This window comes from Leptodactylus fuscus, chromosome 7 (assembly GCF_031893055.1).
Source record: "Leptodactylus fuscus isolate aLepFus1 chromosome 7, aLepFus1.hap2, whole genome shotgun sequence".
Taxonomy (NCBI): Eukaryota; Metazoa; Chordata; class Amphibia; order Anura; family Leptodactylidae; genus Leptodactylus; species Leptodactylus fuscus.
In genome coordinates, this window is record NC_134271.1 from 78,057,592 (window position 1) to 78,077,759 (window position 20,168).

A 20,168-nucleotide genomic window follows, 5' to 3' on the forward strand; every position below is an offset into this window, starting at 1 on the left:
TATTGTGTATGTCGTGATACAGACAATGTGATGTGTTATATAGTGGAAAGCTATATGTAAATGTGAGTGAGTAGAGTGAGGGCTACTCCTGAGGTGACAGTAAGGAGTGTGCAGGCAGGTTGAGGCAGGAAATGCCAGGTGGTGTGTGTGAGTCTATAGCTGGGGCTAGGAGTCCTGCTTTTGTGAGTCTCCTGCTAGGAAGCCATGTTGTTTAGTGGCACCAAAAGTAGCCTGTGACTCAATCCTAAGGGAAAACTATGTTTGTGGAAAATTGCACGCAAATCCGTCCAGGCGTTTTAGCGTGATTGAGGAACAAACATCCAAACACACAAACTTTCACACTTATAATATTAGTAGGATAGCCACGGACACTGCTGAGCGGATACCAACGGTATATGAACACCCCCTTAGTTTGGTAAATGTAGTGGGTGTCCATAAAAATAAAAGTCAAAACAAAAAACTATAAAAAAAAACCCAGTCTGTATTCGGACAGTTCTATGCCCTAAAAAGATCACCTTATGCCAGTGTTGAGCATAAGTATCGCAATGACTGCCAGCAATAAGAAATCATGGCAATAATAGCGCGGTGTCCACATGATGGAAATTGTTGAGGTACTATGCAATATGAACCAACAGCGCAAAATAATAGCGACAAGCGCGACCTCGCCCTATACCCAACCAAAGGACTAATATCCTGTATTAACCCCATAACGGCACCCCAAATATCACTGCTAAGTCTAACTTTGTACCACCCAATCGTCCTTTCTTAGGGTCTTTGCACATTACCGAGTTCTGTCCGTGGAATACGATCCGTATGTGGGCCGTAGTAACCCTGCTACACCCCAGCCTTCCCCTCTGTTGTTCACCCAGGCGTGAACAGGAAAATCGAGCAAAATGTCCCCATTATAAATATTCGGGTGAGGGGTTATATGCGGTGATGTAGTGGAGTAGTGCAGCGTCACATCTAGTAACGGTAGTAGTGCAGCGTCACATCTAGTAACGGTATTCTGTAGGAGGAGGGGCAGCTTGCGCCGAGTCACGTGATTCTTTTCCTTGGAGACGCCGACTTGTTTGGCCTGACAACCATGGCGGAGACAGACGCGGAGAGTGTGAGGACCGAGTCCCAAGCCGGGGAGGAGCTGTACCTGTCCGAGCTGAGCCCAGAGCAGCTGCGGGCCCTGATCCGGGACACCAGGTACTGCACATAAAACGTCCCGTGCACCTGTGCAACCCTCCATATCTGACCCCCGTATTTCATCTTGTACACTGCTCCCCTCCATGTAGCCCCTTTCCTATATGAAGCACATATAATGTCAAGTACGACTGCCCCCCCCCCCCATAGTGTGCTATCTGTTTGTCTCTACATATTACATCCAAATGCACCTGCCCTCTCCCCATATAACACAATCCATACATGACTCTCATGTATAATGTTCTGTACACCCATACCCAAGAATGACCTGTATGCTTTTCCCCTCCATATTCACCTCATTCCAAATTATTATGCAAATGATATATTTCTCTGATTTTTATAAATATTCGATGCAAATGATAGTCGGTATAATGGTCAAATCTTCAGCCACCAGAGTATACCGTAAATCAAATTTTATTGGACAAACCTTCCAATGATAACATTTTCACAAATTAAAAAAATCAAAATCCACTGTTCAAATTATTATGCCCAACAGTTTCTATAGTAATAGTTACACTGTATAGGTTGTAAAGAACTGAAAAAGGTCATTTCTTAAATTTACAGCATGACGCGAGGTTCACACCTGCGTTCGGGTCTCCGTTCTGTGGTTTCCGTTTTCTGCATGCAAGAAGACGGAATCACAGACCGGGTCCGGCCATGAGCGGTGGTGAGTGTTTTATGCTCTCCGCCGCGAAACCGTTTTTTTTTTAAACCGGACACAGAGTACTGCATGTCCAACTCTGTGTCCGGATTTTTAAAAAAACAGTTTTGTGGCGGAGAGCATAAAAAGCTCACTGGTGCTCACGGCCGGACAGCTTTCAAACCCATTCAAATGAGCAGAGCAGCTGCGGGCCCTGATCCGGGACACCAGGTACTGCACATAAAACGTCCCATGCACCTGCGCAACCCTCCATATCTGACCCCCGTATTTCATCTTGTACACTGCTCTCCTCCATGTAGCCCCTTTCCTATATGAACCACATCTAATGTCAAGTACGACTGCCCCCCCCCATAGTGTGCTATCTGTTTGTCCCTAAGTATAACATCCAAATGCACCTGCCCTCTCCCCATATAACACAATCCATACATGACTCTCATGTATAATGTCCTGTACACCTATACCCAAAAATGACTAGTACTCCTCTAAAACGTCCTGTATGCATGTCCCCCTCATACACTTGTATCCCACATATACCACCCTCCATACATAACCCACATATAGTGTGCTGTAGAACTACCCCACACACACACACATAATGTCCTATACACTTGTCCCACATACCGTATAATATCCAGTAAACCTTCCATCATATAACACCCTGCCTGTCCCCATACAATGTCCTCCACCCATTATCCTCATATAAAATGTTCTGTACACCCATACCCAAGAATGACCTGTACGCTTTTCCCCTCCATATTCACCGCATTCCAAATTATTATGCAAATGATATATTTCTCTGATTTTTATAAATATTCGATGCAAATGACTTATTCAAATGAGTGGGTATGAAAGAGTCCTGCAGGTTTCCGTCTCCTGCCTCTGTTTTGTGCAGGAAACAGAAACCTGCAGAACGGAGACCGGGCGCAGATGTGAACGAGCCCTGAGTAGGTCACATTTACTGAAATCAAAAGCTATTTCACCACAAACATCTCAGCAGGACAAGTTACATGTTAGCATAGGACCCCTTCTTTAACCCCTTAGAGACACAGCCCAAAAGTGACTTAAGGACCAGGCCTCTTTTTTCAAATCTGACATGTGTCACTTTAAATGGCGATAACTTTGAGACGCTTTAACTTACACAAGTGATTCTGAGATTGTTTTTTCGTAACACATTGTACTTCATGTCAGTAGTAAATTTTCGTCGATATGTTTTGTCTTTAATTATGAAAAAATAGGAAATATGGTGAAAATTTTGAAAAAAATGCAGTTTTCAAACTTTGAAATTGCAAGCCTTTCAAATAGAAAGTCATACTACCCGAATTTTTTCATAAATATAATTAACCATGTCTCTGATTTATGTAGCAATCAAATTTTAAGCACCCTTTCATTTTTTTCAGATATTATAAGGCTTACAAGTCAAGCAGTAATTTTCCAAATTTTCAAGAAAATTTCCAAAACACATTTTTCAAGGGACCAGTTCAGTTCTGAAGGGAACTTGAAAGGCCTCTCTAATAAAACCCCCCAAAAGTCACCCCATTCTAAAAACTGCACTCCTGAAAGAATCCAAAACAGCAGTTAGAAAGTTTCTTAACCCTTTCAGCATTTCACAACAATTAAAACAAAATGGAGGTCAAATTTACATTTTTCAATTTCTGTCACTAATATATTCATTTAGCCCTAGAATTTACACATTAACTAAGGTTTAAAGGAGAAACTGCACCCCACATTTTGTTACACAATTTCTCCCGAACACGACAATACCCCATATGTGCTGGTACCCTAATGTACGGGCACACGGTCGCTCTCAGAGCGGATGGAGCGCTAATTGGATTTTGTAGGCCAGATTTTGCTAGAATATTTTTCAGGCGCCATGCCCCGATTGCAAAGCCCCCAAGGTGCCAAAACAGTGGAAAACCCCAAAATGTCACCCCATTTTGGAAACTAGACCCCTCAAGGAATTTATCAAGGGGTATAGTGAGCACTTGGACCCTACAGGTGTTTCACAGATTTTTTTTACCATTGAGATGTGAAAATGAAAAATTACTTTTTTTTATAATAAAATGTCACTGTAGCCCCAAATTTTTCATCTTCACAAAGGGTTAAAGGAGAAACTGCACCCCACATTTTGTTACACAATTTCTCCTGAACACGACAATACCCCATATGTGCTGGTACCCTAATGTACAGGCACACGGTCGCTCTCAGAGCGGATGGAGCGCTAATTGGATTTTGTAGGCCAGATTTTACTAGAATACTTTTCAGGCACCATGTCCCTTTTGCAGAGCCCCCAATGTGCCAAAACAGTGGAAACCCCCAAAATGTCACCCCATTTTGGAAACTATACCCCTCAAGGAATTTACCAAGGGGTTTAGTGAGCCCTTTGACCCTACAGGAGTGTAACAGAATTGGCCCAACAAAAGGAAAAGTGACATTTTTTGCTATAAAATGTAGCTTTAACCCCAAATTATGCATTTCCACAAGGGGTTAAAAAAGAAAATGCACCCCACAAATTGTCAAACACTTTGCCCCAACTACAGAAATGCCCCACATGTGGATGTAAAGTGATCTATGGGCACACTGTAAAGTCCAGAGCTGAAGCAAATTTAGCTGAAATCTGTTTCAGGCACCATGTTGCATTTGGAGAGCCCCTGAAGTGCTAGAACAGTGGAAACCCCCCCCCAAAACGACCCCATTTTGAAAACTAGACCCCTCAAGGAATTTATCAAGGGGTTTAGTGAGCACTTGGACCCTACAGGTGTTTCACAGATTTTTTTACCATTGAGATGTGAAAATGAAAAATTACTTTTTTTCCAATAAATCGTCCATTTAGCGCTATATTTTTAATTTTTGCAAGTAGTTAGAGAATTAAGAGCCCCCCACAGTTTGTTACACAATTTCCCCTGAACACGGCAATACCCCATATGGGATCATAATCTGCTGTATGGGTACATGTTGGGGCTCAGAATGGAAAGAGCGCAATTTGGATTTTGGAGGGCATATATTGCTGGAATAGTTTTGAGGTGCCATGTCGCATTTGCTGAGCCCCTAAAGTATCAATACAATAGAAACCCCTCAAAAGTGACCCCATTTTAGAAACTACACCCGTCAAGGAATGTATCAAGTGGTATTATGATTTTGAGACTAAAAATGCTTCCCAAAAATTGAAATTTTTAAAGAAATATGCCATTTTGGTATCCAATGCATTGCACCCACTTTGTGTTGTCAGAGACCTGCACTCCTAAAACTATTAAGTGGGCCTTCCCGAGGGGCAAAAAAATTATATATGTGGGTATAAACTGCTGCTTGGGCGCACAGCAGGGCTCAGAAGCGAAGGAGCACTGCGCTTTTTAGCTTTTGGGGTACAGATTTAGAGGGACTTTCTGGGCGCCATGTTGTTTTTGCAGAGCCCTGGAGGTGCCAGTAAACTGGAATTCCCCAAGAAGTGACCCCATTTTGTAGGGGAAATTTTAGAGTCTCTGCAAAAGTGCCATGGCATCCAAAAACCAAACCGTCTAAGTCTGTGCTCCAAAAACCAAATAACCTTCTTCCCTTCTGTGTCTGGCTGGGCCCTAATATCAGTTTATACCCACATATGACATTACATATGTTATCCCGGGTACACCAGTGTCATATATGTGCCCTAATATCAGTTTATACTCACATATGACATTACCCCGGTTACACCAGTGTCATACATGTGGCATAAACTGCAGTTTGGGCGCACAGCAGGGGGCAGAAGGGAAGGAGCGCGATGCGGCTTTTGGAGTACAGATTCAGATGTTTGGTATCTAGACGCCATGTCATGTTTGTAGAGCCTGTAAGGTACCAGAAAAGTGGATTCCCCAAAGGAGTGAGCGCAGTTTGAAAACTGCACACCTAAAATAATTTATCAGGGGGTGTAGTGAGTATTAGTATCCCAGACGTGACTGCACAGCGGATGGTGAAGAGGGAATGTATAAGCGGTGCGGAGGACATTGCATACACTAAATTCCCTACTGTACCCCCAGTAGCTCCTATGATTGGGGAAGTCATACTGGGGTCACTTTGGGGGTCACTTCTGGTATATTTTCCCTCATAAGCTGTAAATCTGGGGTGTCCCCTGATATTCGCTCGCACAGCTTATACATTCCCTGCCTGCCGCACCCAGTTGTGTTCTAATGATTTGGCGATCTTGCGTGATTTTGTCTTCACATTGGTAGAGGCTATATTTTCTTTATTTTACTGCTGACGTGGCCATATAAGGGCTTGTTGTTTGCGGGATGCGATGTATTTTGTAATGACACCATCTTGGGGTGCCTAAAACTTACTGATTACATTTTATTAACTCTTTTTTTGCTGGATTTAAAAGAGAAAAAATCAATTCTGGTATTGAGTTTTACCTTTTACATTTTTCGCCATGCAGCGTACAGTATAAGTAACATGTGACCTTTATTCTGCGGGTCGGTACGGTTACGGCGATACCTCATTTATGTTATTTTTTTATGCGATACTAAGTCTGCAGAACAAAAACACATTTGGGGACATAAATCAGTGATTTTTGCATCGCCATCTTCTGAGATGCGTAACATTTTTATTTTTCGCTTGACAGTGTTGGTTGAGGGCTTATTTTTTGCGGGACAACCTGTGCATTTTATTGGTACTATTTTGGGGTGCATATGACTTTTTGATCACTTTTTATAGCACATTTTGTAAGGTGAGATGGCGAAAAATCACTACTTCCGGCGGGTTTTTTCCGTTATTTTTTACCGCCGTTCACTGTGTACATTAAATATTGTTTCAGTTTTGTTGTACAGGTTGTTACGGACGCGACAATACCAAATATGTATTGTTTTTATTAATTTTTTGTGTTTTTTTTACATAATTCATTTTTTATAGAAAAAAAGGGATTTTTGGGACTTTATAACTTTATTAATTGTTTTCAAATACTTTATTTTTTTTTTTACACTTTTTTTTTTACTTGTTCTTGTGTCCCTATGGGACACATGGATCAGTGATGATTGCATCACTGATTCTCTACTATAGAATGAGACACAGGCTGCAGTGACAGCCTGCACGTGTCTCACTCTAGACACAGGAAGTGAGCTGTGCGGACGGGACAGCTCACTTCCAGAAGACGCCGGGAGCATCACCAGGTAAGTGAGTGCTCAGGGCTGTCTGGGGTCACTAACCAGACCCCAGACTACATATTACAGATACCGGCACCCACCGATCTCACCGCGGGGGGTGCCGGCGGGGGGGGAAAGAGATCGCGGCACCCTTTGTTTGCGGTGGTCATGTTTGACCATCGCAATCAAAGGGTTAAAACCTCCGATCGATAAAAGTACCGACCGGAGGTTATGGAAAAGGGTGATAGCTGTCAGTAACAGCCATCACCCAGTTCCGCCCGCTCACTAGCTGAGCGGGCGGAATCACCATGACGTACAATTACTTCATGGTGCGCGAAGTACCTCGCGTCCATGACGTAATAGTACGTCAAAGGTCGCTAAGGGGTTAATATCACCTTCACAATTCTTTACTGCAATGAACTTGCAGAATGGCCTACCAGAGCTGCTGTTCTGATGTGAACTGCCTCCCACCCTCATAGATCTTTTGCTTGAGGATACTCCAAAGGTTCTTAATAGTGTTGAGGTCAGGGGATGATGGTGGCCACATCATGAATTGTTTTTCTCCTTTTATGCCCATAACAGCCAATGACTCGGAGGTATTCTTTATTGCATGAGATGGCACATTATCATGCATGAAGATGATTTTGCTACGTAAGGCACGTTTCTTCTTTTAGTACCATTGAAGAAAGTGGCCAATCAGAAATTCTATAAACTTTTCAGAGGTCCTTTTCATACCTTCAGGGTCCCTAAAGGGACCTATCAGCTATCTCCCCATGTTTCTTGCCCAAAACATGACCCCGCCACCTCCTTGCTGAAGTTGCAGGCTTGTTAGGACATCTTACATCTTTATGACACCCAAATCTGACTTGTATTATAATCTGGAACACAGTGTAATATCCTGTATGCCTATCCCTTTATATATTGTACTGTCCCCCTTCACAATATGATGACTTGTATGTCTTCCCTGTATAATGTCTTTCTTATTCAATGTCTTCTACAGTATATGAGTTTCTCCCATCACAATCCTCTCATAAGAATGTCCCTAGATTAGCACCTCCCTTTTCGATACCTCCTTTGCTGTTATCCCCTTCTTGTCTTGCAGCCATGTCCTGTCCACACTCAAAGCTGAGACTGAGATGTTTGAAAAGTTCTACAAGCGACTGGATCCAAAGGAGCTCACCCCGACTCTCCCCTCTGACACCATGGCTTCTCCTCAGGACTTCAACCAGGTTCAGCACTCACACAACTACATATAGTACCTGCTACTAAACATAGCTAGTATTCCCATGTGTATGGGCAGAGCGGAGCCCACTATAAACTCGCCCTTCTCTCTTCTATGGACATATCATTTCTGGGTGACTCTCCCATCTATCTCCTGTGTATATGCCACTGTAAGATGCTCTGTTTGGTGTTCAGTGATATATTCATGTGTAGAAGCAAAGCTAAGTCCCTCCATCTTTCTGTCTTACAGATGCGCAGCCGTCGGCGCTCTAAGTCACGCAGCACCATCTCTGAGCGTCTGCTGAGTTTAAGTGTGGATCAGAAATGTGAGCTTGTGCAACGGGAGCTGGAGGAATCCAAGGAGGAGGCACAGAGAGACGCAGATAACTTAGAGCGCCTCTTTCAGAGCTATAAGGTAACTGAGGCACATATGTCCTTTTTCCCACACTGCTGTGCATACATACCTGACAATCCTACAGAGATGAGAAGCGGTACAGAGGCACTGCTTATCGCTTTCTAAAGAATCAGCCTGCAGTCTCCGCCTTTTATAGTTATTATTGATGGACATGTATATCTCCCTCCTCAGCTGCAGCAAAATATCATATACATCTCGGCTGCTGCAGGACCACATATGAAGGAAACAAGACAAAAATAGCAGGCACACTGGAACTAGCATATATAATTCTTGTAGCTTTACAATATATTTCGACTTTAATATTAACTACTTCATTTTTATATGAGTGACTGTGTGGCTCTTGCTACTTTGTTTTTCTATTTTCCCATTGATTATATGGATGGAGAGCTTTAACAGACCCTGAACTTCTGAATGACAATATCAAACCCAAAGCAATCTCAATACTAGTTAAAAAACAAAGATACCCGCAAAAACTCAAAGCACAGACTAAGTATCAATGTATAAATAACACAAAAAATTCTTTTGATTTTAAATCTAAATTTATTGGTACAAAAATGTTTTTAATTGTAAAAACTATATTGGTATCAGCAAAACACAAACACATAAAAACATTTAAAAACACCAGATGTCAAACAACATCATACATATATCATTTATATATACAAAATACTGGGCCTCGCTATACACACATTAATTGTGGCTGTTCTCATCCCCTACACCACTAGCAGATTATACACCTGCTGGAGCTGCTCAGTCCAGTGCGACCTCCACTCTTGTTGTTTGACATCTGGTGTTTTTAAATGTTTTTATGTGTTTGTGTTTTCCTGATACCAATATATTTTTTACAATTAAAAACATTTTTGTAACAATAAATTTAGATTTAAAATCAAAAGAATTTTTTGTGTTATTTATACATTGATACTTAGTTGGTGCCCTGAACTTCTGAATGAGCTGGCAACTTCTTTTTACATACATATACATATACATTTAGGGCCTCATAAGACACACCTCAGTGGTTAAGGGTATGTTGGTACGAAACAGAAAATAGATCAATGCTACAATTTGCCCATCAGCACTCTAGGAAAGCCAATTGAAATCTAGGAAATATATATGATAGGAAACTAGGAAAGCATATTCTTAAGGGAAGTGTAATGCCATATTTGTTATTGCCCAACTTTTCTAGAGACAAATATAACTAAGGGTCCATTCACACGGAGGAAAATGGTGAGGAATTTGGTGTGGAATTTCAGCGCTGAAAAAAAAAGCCTCCCATTGACTTCAATGGGTTCCTTTTTCTGCAGGCTTTTTTTTTCAGTGCTAAAATTCCACACCAAATTCCTCACCATTTTCCTCCGTGTGAATGGACCCTTAGGGTGAACAATTTACTTGGTGCAGTGTTTCAGGATATGTAATTGCCACTCCGCGTTCTATGATACTTTTTTTTTTTTTTCAGGCCACCATGGAGGAAGCTGAGATACGCAGCTCAGAAACTAAAAAAGCCAAGTACGAATTTGATCGTGACATTGGCAAAGCTGCTGTGAAAATCAAAAAGGGTGAAGGCGTGACCCCTGAAAAGGTTCTCCGCTACATGGAAGAAAAGATGTTGGCAAGAGTCAGTCTTCATATACGTTTTCTATATGTATATTATTTCTTTATGTATTAGATGCAGGGTGGGAGTTACCGTATATTGGGGACAGAAAAGACACATATGATAATATATACTGATCAGTCATTACATCAAAACCAGGTGAAGTGAATGACAATGACTTTCTTGTAACAATAACTTCTGTCAAGGGGTGGGATATATTCAGAATCTTTGCAGCTTTGACATGTGCCAAAGTGTGATGGCTAGACAGTTTGGGTCCAAGCATCTCCAAAACAGCAAGTCGTGTGGGGTGTCCCTGGTAGACAGTGGATAGTAGTGACCAAAAGCGGACCAGCAATGAGGTCATGGGCACTCGGGCTCATTGATGATTACTGCAGATTATCCTCTGTGGAGGCCTCAGCTTGGAATTTACAAGCTCTATAGGGTCTGCTGCCAATGTCTTAGTTCCAAATATCATAGGACACCTTCAGAGGCCTTTTGAGTTTATATCTCCATAATATTATGTATAGGTTTTAATGTTATGGCTAATCAGGTAGTGGGGAACAGGGTGTATATGGATAAACACACGACATAGACATTATGTTGAGGCACACAGGGTAGATATACTGTATCTGTACTTCCACTCTGGGGCATAGGACAGATATGGGTGAGCACACGACATAGATAATGTCATAGACCACAGGATACATATATTTTATACTGTGTAAGTTTGTAACCCCACTCTCTTGTCTAGGATAGTCTGGTGGATAAACTCCGATTAAAGAATGCAGCGTTAAAAATTCAAAAGAAGAAGTTACAGATGCAGCTGAAGCAGGTACCCCATTTCACATGTCTGGGTAACAGATCACAGAACTATTCTCTGCTTCATGTACTTATAAACTCTGTATCAAAGCAGGTCTGTGCAGCTGCAGACATACACTGTACATGGTCCATGGTCCACTGTAAAACCTAGCTATCTTTAACCAATTCCTTCAAGTCTTCCCCCCTTTGCTGGCTGGTACAGTGCTGAGGGAATCTGCAGGGTATCTTATGGTAGTGGTAGTGCTTTCGGCGGGACACTTCCTAGTTTTGGCGGCCTTCATGATCCTGATGGGAGTTGGAGTGTCCATGGTGGTTGTGCAGGAATAAGACTCTTGAGGCATGTGGTATGAAGAAACAAATTCACTTGCAACTTTACTTGAGGTAGAACACTGCACAGCTTCTATAAAATGGAGGTACACTTCTTGTAACTTTACCACTGTGAGTTGGAGCTGAGTTGGCAGTTGTTGGATGGCAGTTGATGGCAGTCTGTGCTTGACCTGGTAACCGGTTTTACAACCCTGTGTATCACCTTCCCTCTCATATAAAACTTCCCATAAAGTGTTATCAATAGTCTCTCCATGGTGAACACTAACAAGTTTTCCAGTCTATCCAGTGGCACAGGTAGGGACAATGCTGTGAGGCCCATATTACTCTTCTCTTCAAATATCAGGCTGGTACACTTCTCTTGGTCCTTAGCCAAAAAAGGGTGAATTTTTCCTCTTGTCTTGTCAGGCTGGCAAGGGATCTTACTCACTCTCAAAGGCTAGGTGAAAAATCTCTGGGTTTTACCTGGTTGTACTCTGCTTCCCACAGACAGCATCACACCAATAAAATAGTTTCCTAATATGCAGGGGTCTCTGGATTATGAATGGACCTCAGGATTTAAAGGATTCAAACAATACATACGAAAGAGATGTTCTATTTTCGCAAGGGCCATAGTGAAAGGTATTGGTGTGTAGACCATCTCTTATGCACTGGATTCTGCAACTCATTGACAGATACCCACTGGTCTGTGGCTCAGTACCAGGTTGTGGAGCACAGGCTCGCTCAGGGATTCTCCTGAGTGGTACCATAGTATAGGGGTAAAGGTTCTGGGAGAAAATTAGAAGAAGCACACAGGCTGCGTGCCAGAAGAGGTCCTGCTCACCGCATCACTGCTCTGTAAATATATTATAATTATACAGTACAACAGAGTTTTGAATGGTTTATGGGGGGAGGGAACTATTACTTATAGGGGACACTATTAGGCCACAGTTACTGTAATAGTGCCCTCACATATTTATGTGGGGGAGGGAACTATTACCGGTGAGGGGTGCGATAAGGTCACTATTACAGTAATGGTGCCCATCTCCCTACAGTTAATAGAAATAGAATTACTTATGTATGGAGGCAATTACCTATGGAGGGGAGCACTATTACCTGTGGCATGGCCCTGCAATCTTGGAAGAGGACACTCTAAAGGCTAGATTCACACAACTGAGTTTTACCCGTGAAACTCGGTTTGTGTGTTTGCTGGATTTTCCTGACCTGAACTTCATGCCAGAAGAAGGACTCCTAGCATTCTAGTTAACTATGATCCTTGGTGTGCCTACCTCCCAGAGACATACCGAGCTATACCATAATTGGTACTGGACAGTATGTGGCTGGGAGGCAGGGACTGCTAGCTGCATAGATAACTATAATGCTAGGAGTCCCGCTCCCGACTTGAAGTTCAGCCTGGGAAAATCCGACAATCACGGGTGAAACTTGTGTGATGTGAATCTAGCCTAAGGCTAACCTTTATGGATGGGGAGCCCTGACTACGCCCCCTCCTTCTTGTCACAAGATGGTGCCCTAGGTGGTGGGATCCACTTACATGCACATGCAAACATCTTTACATCTAGTATTAAATTTTATCTCTTTATTGGCTGTTGTCAGTTCTTCTGACAAGTCTTTGACATTACATTATAGTTATCATTTAGCAGGACAAGTATACACAAATAATAGACGACATCTAGATAGGTAAATACTTTTTCCGATTCTGAAAAAGAAAATGTAATATCATCATCATGTGGGAGGGGCTCTACTTTGTACTGGTTTGCATCTTTAGCTTCAGTTTTACTTTTCACCGTTTACAGAAGGAAGAGATGGGTGAAGTGCTGAATGAGGTGGATTTCCAACAGCTGAAGATTGAAAATGCACAATTTCTGGAACGAATTGATGAACGTAACCAGGATCTTCTGCAGCTGAAACTGACCACTGGTGACACTCTTCAAGTTCTCAACTCTTACAAGGTATTAACCTTGGAGAACGTATGGTCGGAGGGTTGGTACCATGCTCTGTTCGTATAAATGTAGCATTGAGATTGTGATATACGTTAAACTTAAGTTGGCGATCTGGCTGATTTTGGCTAATGATTAGTTCTAAAAATACCACAAATCACTGTTGGAAATATTAGGCCGGCAGTCAGCCAAAATTAAAGGGGCTCTATCATTGAGAAAAGTCATTTTTAGCTAAGAACATAGTTGCATAGCCTTTAGAAAGGCTATTTTACACCTACCTTTTTGTATGTAAATTGCCTCAGTAGTTTTTGAATAAGTCCGTTTTGATTCATATGCTATTCTCTGTGTATCGGAAGTCTCACCATGCTCTGTGCTAAGCACACACATTCAGCACTGCTTCATCACGCCAATACAATGCATTAGCCAGTGCTGATTGGCCAGAGTACGGAATTCGGCCAATCAGCGCTGGCTCTGCTGGAGGAGGCGGAGTCTAAGGTCGGACCTGAATGGAGACTGGTGTGGAGCGATCTTAGACTCCGCCTCCTCCAGCAGAGCCAGCGCTGATTGGCCGAATTCCGTACTCTGGCCAATCAGCGCTGGCCAATGCATTCTATTAGCCCGATGAAGTAGAGCTGAATGTGTGTGCTTAGCACACACATTCAGCTCTACTTCATCGGGCTAATAGAATGCATTGGCCAATCAGCGCTGGCCAATGCATTCTATTAGCTTGATGAAGCAGAGTGTGCACAAGGGTTCAAGTGCACCCTCGGCTCTCCTACATCAGAGCTGAGGGTGCGCTTGAACCCTTGTGCAGCCTCGGCTCTGCTACATCAGAGCCGAGGGTGCGCTTGAACCCTTGTGCACACTCTGCTTCATCAAGCTAATAGAATGCATTGGCCAGCACTGATTGGCCAGAGTATGGAATTCGGCCAATCAGCGCTGGCCAATGCATCCCTATGGGAAAAAGTTTATCTCACAAAAATCATAATTACACACCCGATAGAGCCCCAAAAAGTTATTTTTAATAACATTCCCCCCTAAATAAAGGTTATCCCTAGCTATCCCTGCCTGTACAGCTATCCCTGTCTCATAGTCACAAAGTTCACATTCTCATATGACCCGGATTTGAAATCCACTATTCGTCTAAAATGGAGGTCACCTGATTTCGGTAGCCAATGACTTTTTCCAATTTTTTTCAATGCCCCCGGTGTCGTAGTTCCTGTCCCACCTCCCCTGCGCTGTTACTGGTGCAAAAAAGGCGCCAGGGAAGGTGGGAGGGGAATCGAATTTTGGCGCACTTTACCACGCGGTGTTCGATTCGATTCGAACATGGCGAACACCCTGATATCCGATCGAACATGTGTTCGATAGAACACTGTTCGCTCATCTCTATGTATAGCCAATTTTAGGACTATGCTCTGAATGGCTGTATAAATATTGCATTAGGATTATGTTGTGAATGAGCTGAGGCTGTGTAATTGGAGGCTCATAACTACATTCTAGATTTAAACTTTAAATAGGTTTAAACTGTTCTGTATATACAGATGGTTGGAATATACTTTGGATGGGCTGTGTATCTTTATTTGGACTATAAATGAAGGACTGGCTCTGGGGGGACTGACTCTATTGTCTTTACAGAAAAGGCTACAGAACACCATGGTGGAGTCTAGTCATCTGTCCAAGGAGATTTCAGTGCGTAATGAGATCCTGCAAAGAATTGAGCAGGAAACTGAACAAGTGGAGCAGGTAACAAGCCATCTCCCCCCCCCCCCCCCCCCGAACTAGCATCTACACTTACTGACAAAAAAAACAAACAAACCAAGAAGGAGTTGGAATCAAATTAAACTTTATATATGTGAATCTAAAGATGATATATGTAAGTGATTACAATATTGAGGCCATAGGGTAAGTTTGTTGGGGAAAACTGTACAATTGAAAAGAGGCTCTAGTACCGTCCAACCTGGATACAAGATAAAATGAGGTTCAATATGGAGGCATACAGGTTCCGTATGATATGCTGCGGCACAGATCTTATAAAGCAGAGCAGAGACGAGTGTGTAATGAAAGTGCAACCCGTGTGATGGTGGACAAGGAAACTGTGGTAGCTGCTCATGCTTGTCATGGACCAGACAATTCTCTGTATTGGTGATCGGTATGGGTTGTCCAAAACCTGTTCAAAATGTGTGAGTGGTCTCAAGTAACCCTTATTCCCAACACCTCCTAACATCTAGGTCAGAAGTGCCTAGATGACTGGCAGTTTGTCGAAATGACCATCCTGCTTTTCTCAGTTTAATGATATGCTCCAGTCTGTCAACTGGCCGCAATGTCCTTGACTGTTGTAGAGGCATTTTTAGCAGTCGATTATCTTTTATTAAGAAGTGCACTACCTAAAAGTAGTCTCTGAGAACTTTTTTACATATGTATTTTACGTCCTCATGTGGCAAGACTCAATGTCTAATCAGACCATTCCTTTAATCATTTATACTGTATATCTACCTAAGACATAGCTACACGTTGAGTGCAGCAATCCATCATTTGTGTTTGGGTGTGTTATTTTTCTTTGTCAGTGACTGTATGTCACAAGTCTTTTATGTGCTCTGTATTTCAGGATCTGATCCTTTTTATGACTTTGTTTACTTTTGTCAGGAACGAGTAAAAGCTGAAAGTCTCAACAAAAAGCTGAGGAAACAGTTAAGTGACTATCGTGTCCCAGACGTTTTGCAGTATGTGCAGGGGAAGATGGAACAGGAGGAATTGGAAAAAACCGTGAGGGCCTGGGAGAGGAAAGTGGAGATAGCTGAGGTAATCAATTCTGTAAGCCTGAGGCCCCAGGTTGTAAAACGCAGCTTTTTTTTTTTTGTTGCTGATTTTGCTGCATTATTATTATTATTATTATTTTTTTCTAAAGCCAAAACCAAAAAACTGGCTACTAACAGAATGAAAAATATATAGGATTTATTTATACTTTTCCCTTCTACTTAATCCCCTCCTGCCTTAAGCAAAAAAAAACAAAAAAAAAAACGCAGCAAAGTCTTCAACAAAAAAAAGCTGCGTTTCCACAATATGGAGCATCATACTAAGGCACATACGCGCTGTTTGACATTTTACTGAGATTTCCACAACTACAACTGTGGTGCATGTGGAAAGCGTGTTTTCCTGTGTAAGCAGACGTTCATGAAATACAGGCATGCCAGGACTTTATTTGCATTAAAGTTATTTGAAAATGACTATGATACATTTTATTAGATATCATTTCTGAACATGTCTCCTCCTGACCACACAGCTTTCTCTGAGAACTCAACGCCGAAGTTGGGAACAAATGAAAGCACCCAATGTTATTACAGAAGAGAATGGATACGGAACAACCAGCAACTGGGGATGATTGGAAAATGGCCTGCTTCACAAATTATTGGCCATTGTGCATTGTCCTACAATATGTCAGTATAGCTCTTCGCTATTTAATTTAAAGGGGTTGACCACTTTCAGAGTAGTATTGAGAAACAAATATTAATGTTTATATAATAAAGAGATATACAATTTCCCAATATACTTTCTGTATCAATTCCTCACAGTTTTCTAGATTTCTGCTTGCTGTCATTCATTGTGACTTCTAGTGGATATAATTCTGACCATAGTCATGTGATTTATGGCCCATGGTCATGAGATGGAGACAAGTGCACAGCTCATTACCTGGCAGATGTCTGATAACAGTGCTGTGACTGTAATGAACTGTGCACCTGTGAAAAACGCTGCGAAAAAAAACTTGATGCGCCATCTGTTCTGCAGCATTTAACGTTCTATGGCGTTCACCGCATGTAGACTGGGCGTTTTTGAAGACAGGAATAACTAATGTGTATGTTTCACGTAATTTTTTTTTCGTATGTGTGAAAGTTGTGGTCACTGAAAGAAACTGAGAGGGTGATAGAGACAGGGTGTTATTAGAGACTTTAAAGTCACCCACAATGAGGGAAAGAATTTCAAAAGGTAAAAAAATTGGGAAGTCAAGAGGCGAATTGGTCCAGGAACTGGTACAGTGAGACAGAAGAAGGTAGTTTACAACTACATGCAGGGAGAGTGTGAAAGAGTCTATGGTGTAGGCCTCAAATTAGGGGAAAGTGAGTAAGAGTATTAGGGAAGTGACATGGAAAGACCACTGTGGTGATAAAAGTATGCCTAAGAGTCCATTCACAATGAGTTTTTTGCCGAGGAGTCTGATACTGAATCCGTGTCAGAATACTCATTTAGTAACAGCACCTTGTTGTGATGATAATTCTTCTTCTTTGTGGCAATGTGTGCCTTTCATTGGTAGATGGCATGGATGACAAGGTAACAGTTTCTATTCTCAGTCTGAATTGCGCCTGCCACTGATTGAAGGACAAGGTTTGTATTAGCCACATGCCTTCGCAAGTAAGGGTGAAAACTGGTACAGTTAGTTGTATTCTCGTACACAATAAACTTGATTGTCTTTCATTCACAACATGGTTTTGTTCCCAACAATGATGGGTATTCTATTACATGGTTGTTGAGTGTCCATTATCTCCAGCAGTTATTAGGAACAGTGAGGTCGAGTACTGATCTTTGTTTCTCATCTGCCCCGCTTTCCCTGCTGGTTACTTTCCTCTTTGGGTTCTAAAGGCTGGTCCTGAACTGTGCAAATATCATATTATGGCTTCTTGACTGCAGGCATGTTATTAGGGGGTGAGAAGGGGAGGAATGCTGGCAATACCTGCGACAAAAGGAGATGTGCTTCAATAGCGTAACCTCTTTGGGTATTAAGACTGCTCGATCTGTATGCAGAAATTGAGGGAATTTCAAAGTGGTTCTCTTACTTATAGCAATTGTAGTCCCAAGAGGCAGCGGTCATACACAATCTCTACACAGATTTTCACCATGTTGCTCATGTTTACTTCAGTTTACAAGAAAAATGACAAATATAATCAGACAGAGATCGTAGCTAGATGAACTCTCTCCTGCATTGGAGATATTGTTTTCATTGTAATAGTCATACATCAAACTCTCATCTTCTACTATGTGAGGCTGTAACCCTTTGGCTGCAGATCGGAAACGTAGTGAATCTGGTGGGAGGCCCATTGTATCGATGGTAACACTAGAGATAAATGGCAGCCCTGCCTCTGTGGTACGAGATGAAATCCAGTCACTGTAATATGACGTGCGAGTGTAGAGGACAGGAACATATGCACTCATCCCTGCCCCGGATAGAACACCTACCAGCAGCCATGGTCTTTTACGCTTTACCTGACATAATACAGGAGTGCCTCCTGTCTCCTGCAAACAAAACACATCTAGTCAACAGCACACCCAATACACACTGCATATCCATATGGGCCGATATATGTCTTACCACACAGCCAGGATCATGATGCTTACGGTGAATGCAGCATTCAGTTGACACAGTTCTTTGCAAAGGGCAAGGGTTCATGTTTTCCACAGACAGTCTGCACCAAGAAATACAGCCCATATGTCCTGTCAAAGATCAACACAAATCCTAAATATCTGATAACAATTTGGGAACCATCTTTAGTTGGCTAGTACATTTTCAATGGCAAATAATTACCAAATGTAAGCTATAAAATCCCCCTTCACTCTACAGTTAGTGAAGAACATCTGCCACGCTCTTACCTGCATCTTTTTGGCCCATCTGCCCAAAAACTGTGCAGTTGATGAGTGCATAGTTATGAGATTCCAAGCTTGGAAAGCAAATTGGTTGAACTCTGTAGCCAAATCGAATTCTATCCCTGGTCATGAGCAGCATAATATCATTGCTGTGAAGAATTTCATCGTATTCCTCATGTACGATTGCCTTGTGGATGACATAGGATGCTTTGCTGTGCAAATCCATAGAGCCTTCTTTTGTGATTCCTACCAGAACTGATAGATCTTTCCTGAAGAGGGCAGAAGGTACATATACAGGGACACATATAGAGATCCTGTTCATTAAAGGGATTCTACCACTAAAACGCTGTTTTTTCTGCTTTAGACATCGGAATAGCTTTTAGAAAGGCTATTCGTCACTTACCTTTAGACGTGGTCTCCGCCGCGCCGTTTCTTAGAAATACCGTTTTTTACCGGTATGCTAATGAGTTCTTCGCAGCAATGAGGGCGGGCCCTACGCTCAAACGGCGATGGGGGCGTCCCCACTGCTGCCTGAGAACCCGCTCCAGCGATGCCTTCTTCAACTGCATCCTCCCCTTCTCTGTTGTCTTCCTTCTTCATCAACTCTGACGCCTGCGCTATACACCTATACACTTGCAAACTTAGCTGTGAATGTTAGAAATCTTAATGTAAACCCTTCTTTGCCGTAATTAAATACCCTAAAATGAACCCTTCTCTGTTCCAGCTCCCACATTTACCCCACATGATATGATGCCGTTCATGCTAACTTTATATGTCCAGGCACCATCCACATGTTAAAGGACATCACTGCTGACGGCTCATACAGTTTTATGTCTGTGTAATGACAGAAACCTCTATTACAAAATTTTCTGACCACTGTATAAGCAATGCTACCTCCGATGCCGCCCCTGCTACCTCTTGTGTCACCCCTCTACCTCATAGATTGTAAGCTCCGGCGGGCAGGGCCCTCAGTCCCATTGTGTGAAGCGGCTATTTCTTTGTAATGTATCTTTTTGTCTGTACTTGAACCCTTTAAATTGTACAGTGCTGCAGAATATGTTTGTGCTATATGAATAAAATGTATTATTATTTATTCTCAAAATTTGGAGGTGATAAGCCAATGTCAGGAACCTCTGTCTCAGAGGCATAACTTAGTTCCTTGGCCCCATCTGTAATGGGGTCACTACCTACCATGTGTCATTTAGAATAGTGGTATATTTTATATACCTATACCCCTGCCTCTGCATATTCCTTTGGCAGCAGCTTATCTCTC

General features: G+C 42.2%; 1 protein-coding gene across 1 annotated transcript; it reads left to right on the plus strand.

The window, feature by feature from the left end:
- The first annotated feature begins 1,065 nt into the window (after positions 1-1,065).
- CFAP263 (cilia and flagella associated protein 263) lies at positions 1,066-16,724 on the plus strand. Its single transcript, XM_075282239.1, has 9 exons — positions 1,066-1,194; positions 8,060-8,186; positions 8,429-8,593; positions 10,047-10,205; positions 10,933-11,013; positions 13,118-13,273; positions 14,900-15,007; positions 15,908-16,063; positions 16,545-16,724. Exons 1-9 carry the CDS (start codon positions 1,085-1,087, stop codon positions 16,641-16,643), a joined length of 1,161 nt encoding a protein of 386 aa, XP_075138340.1. The 5' UTR covers positions 1,066-1,084; the 3' UTR covers positions 16,644-16,724.
- The last annotated feature ends 3,444 nt before the right edge of the window (positions 16,725-20,168 follow it).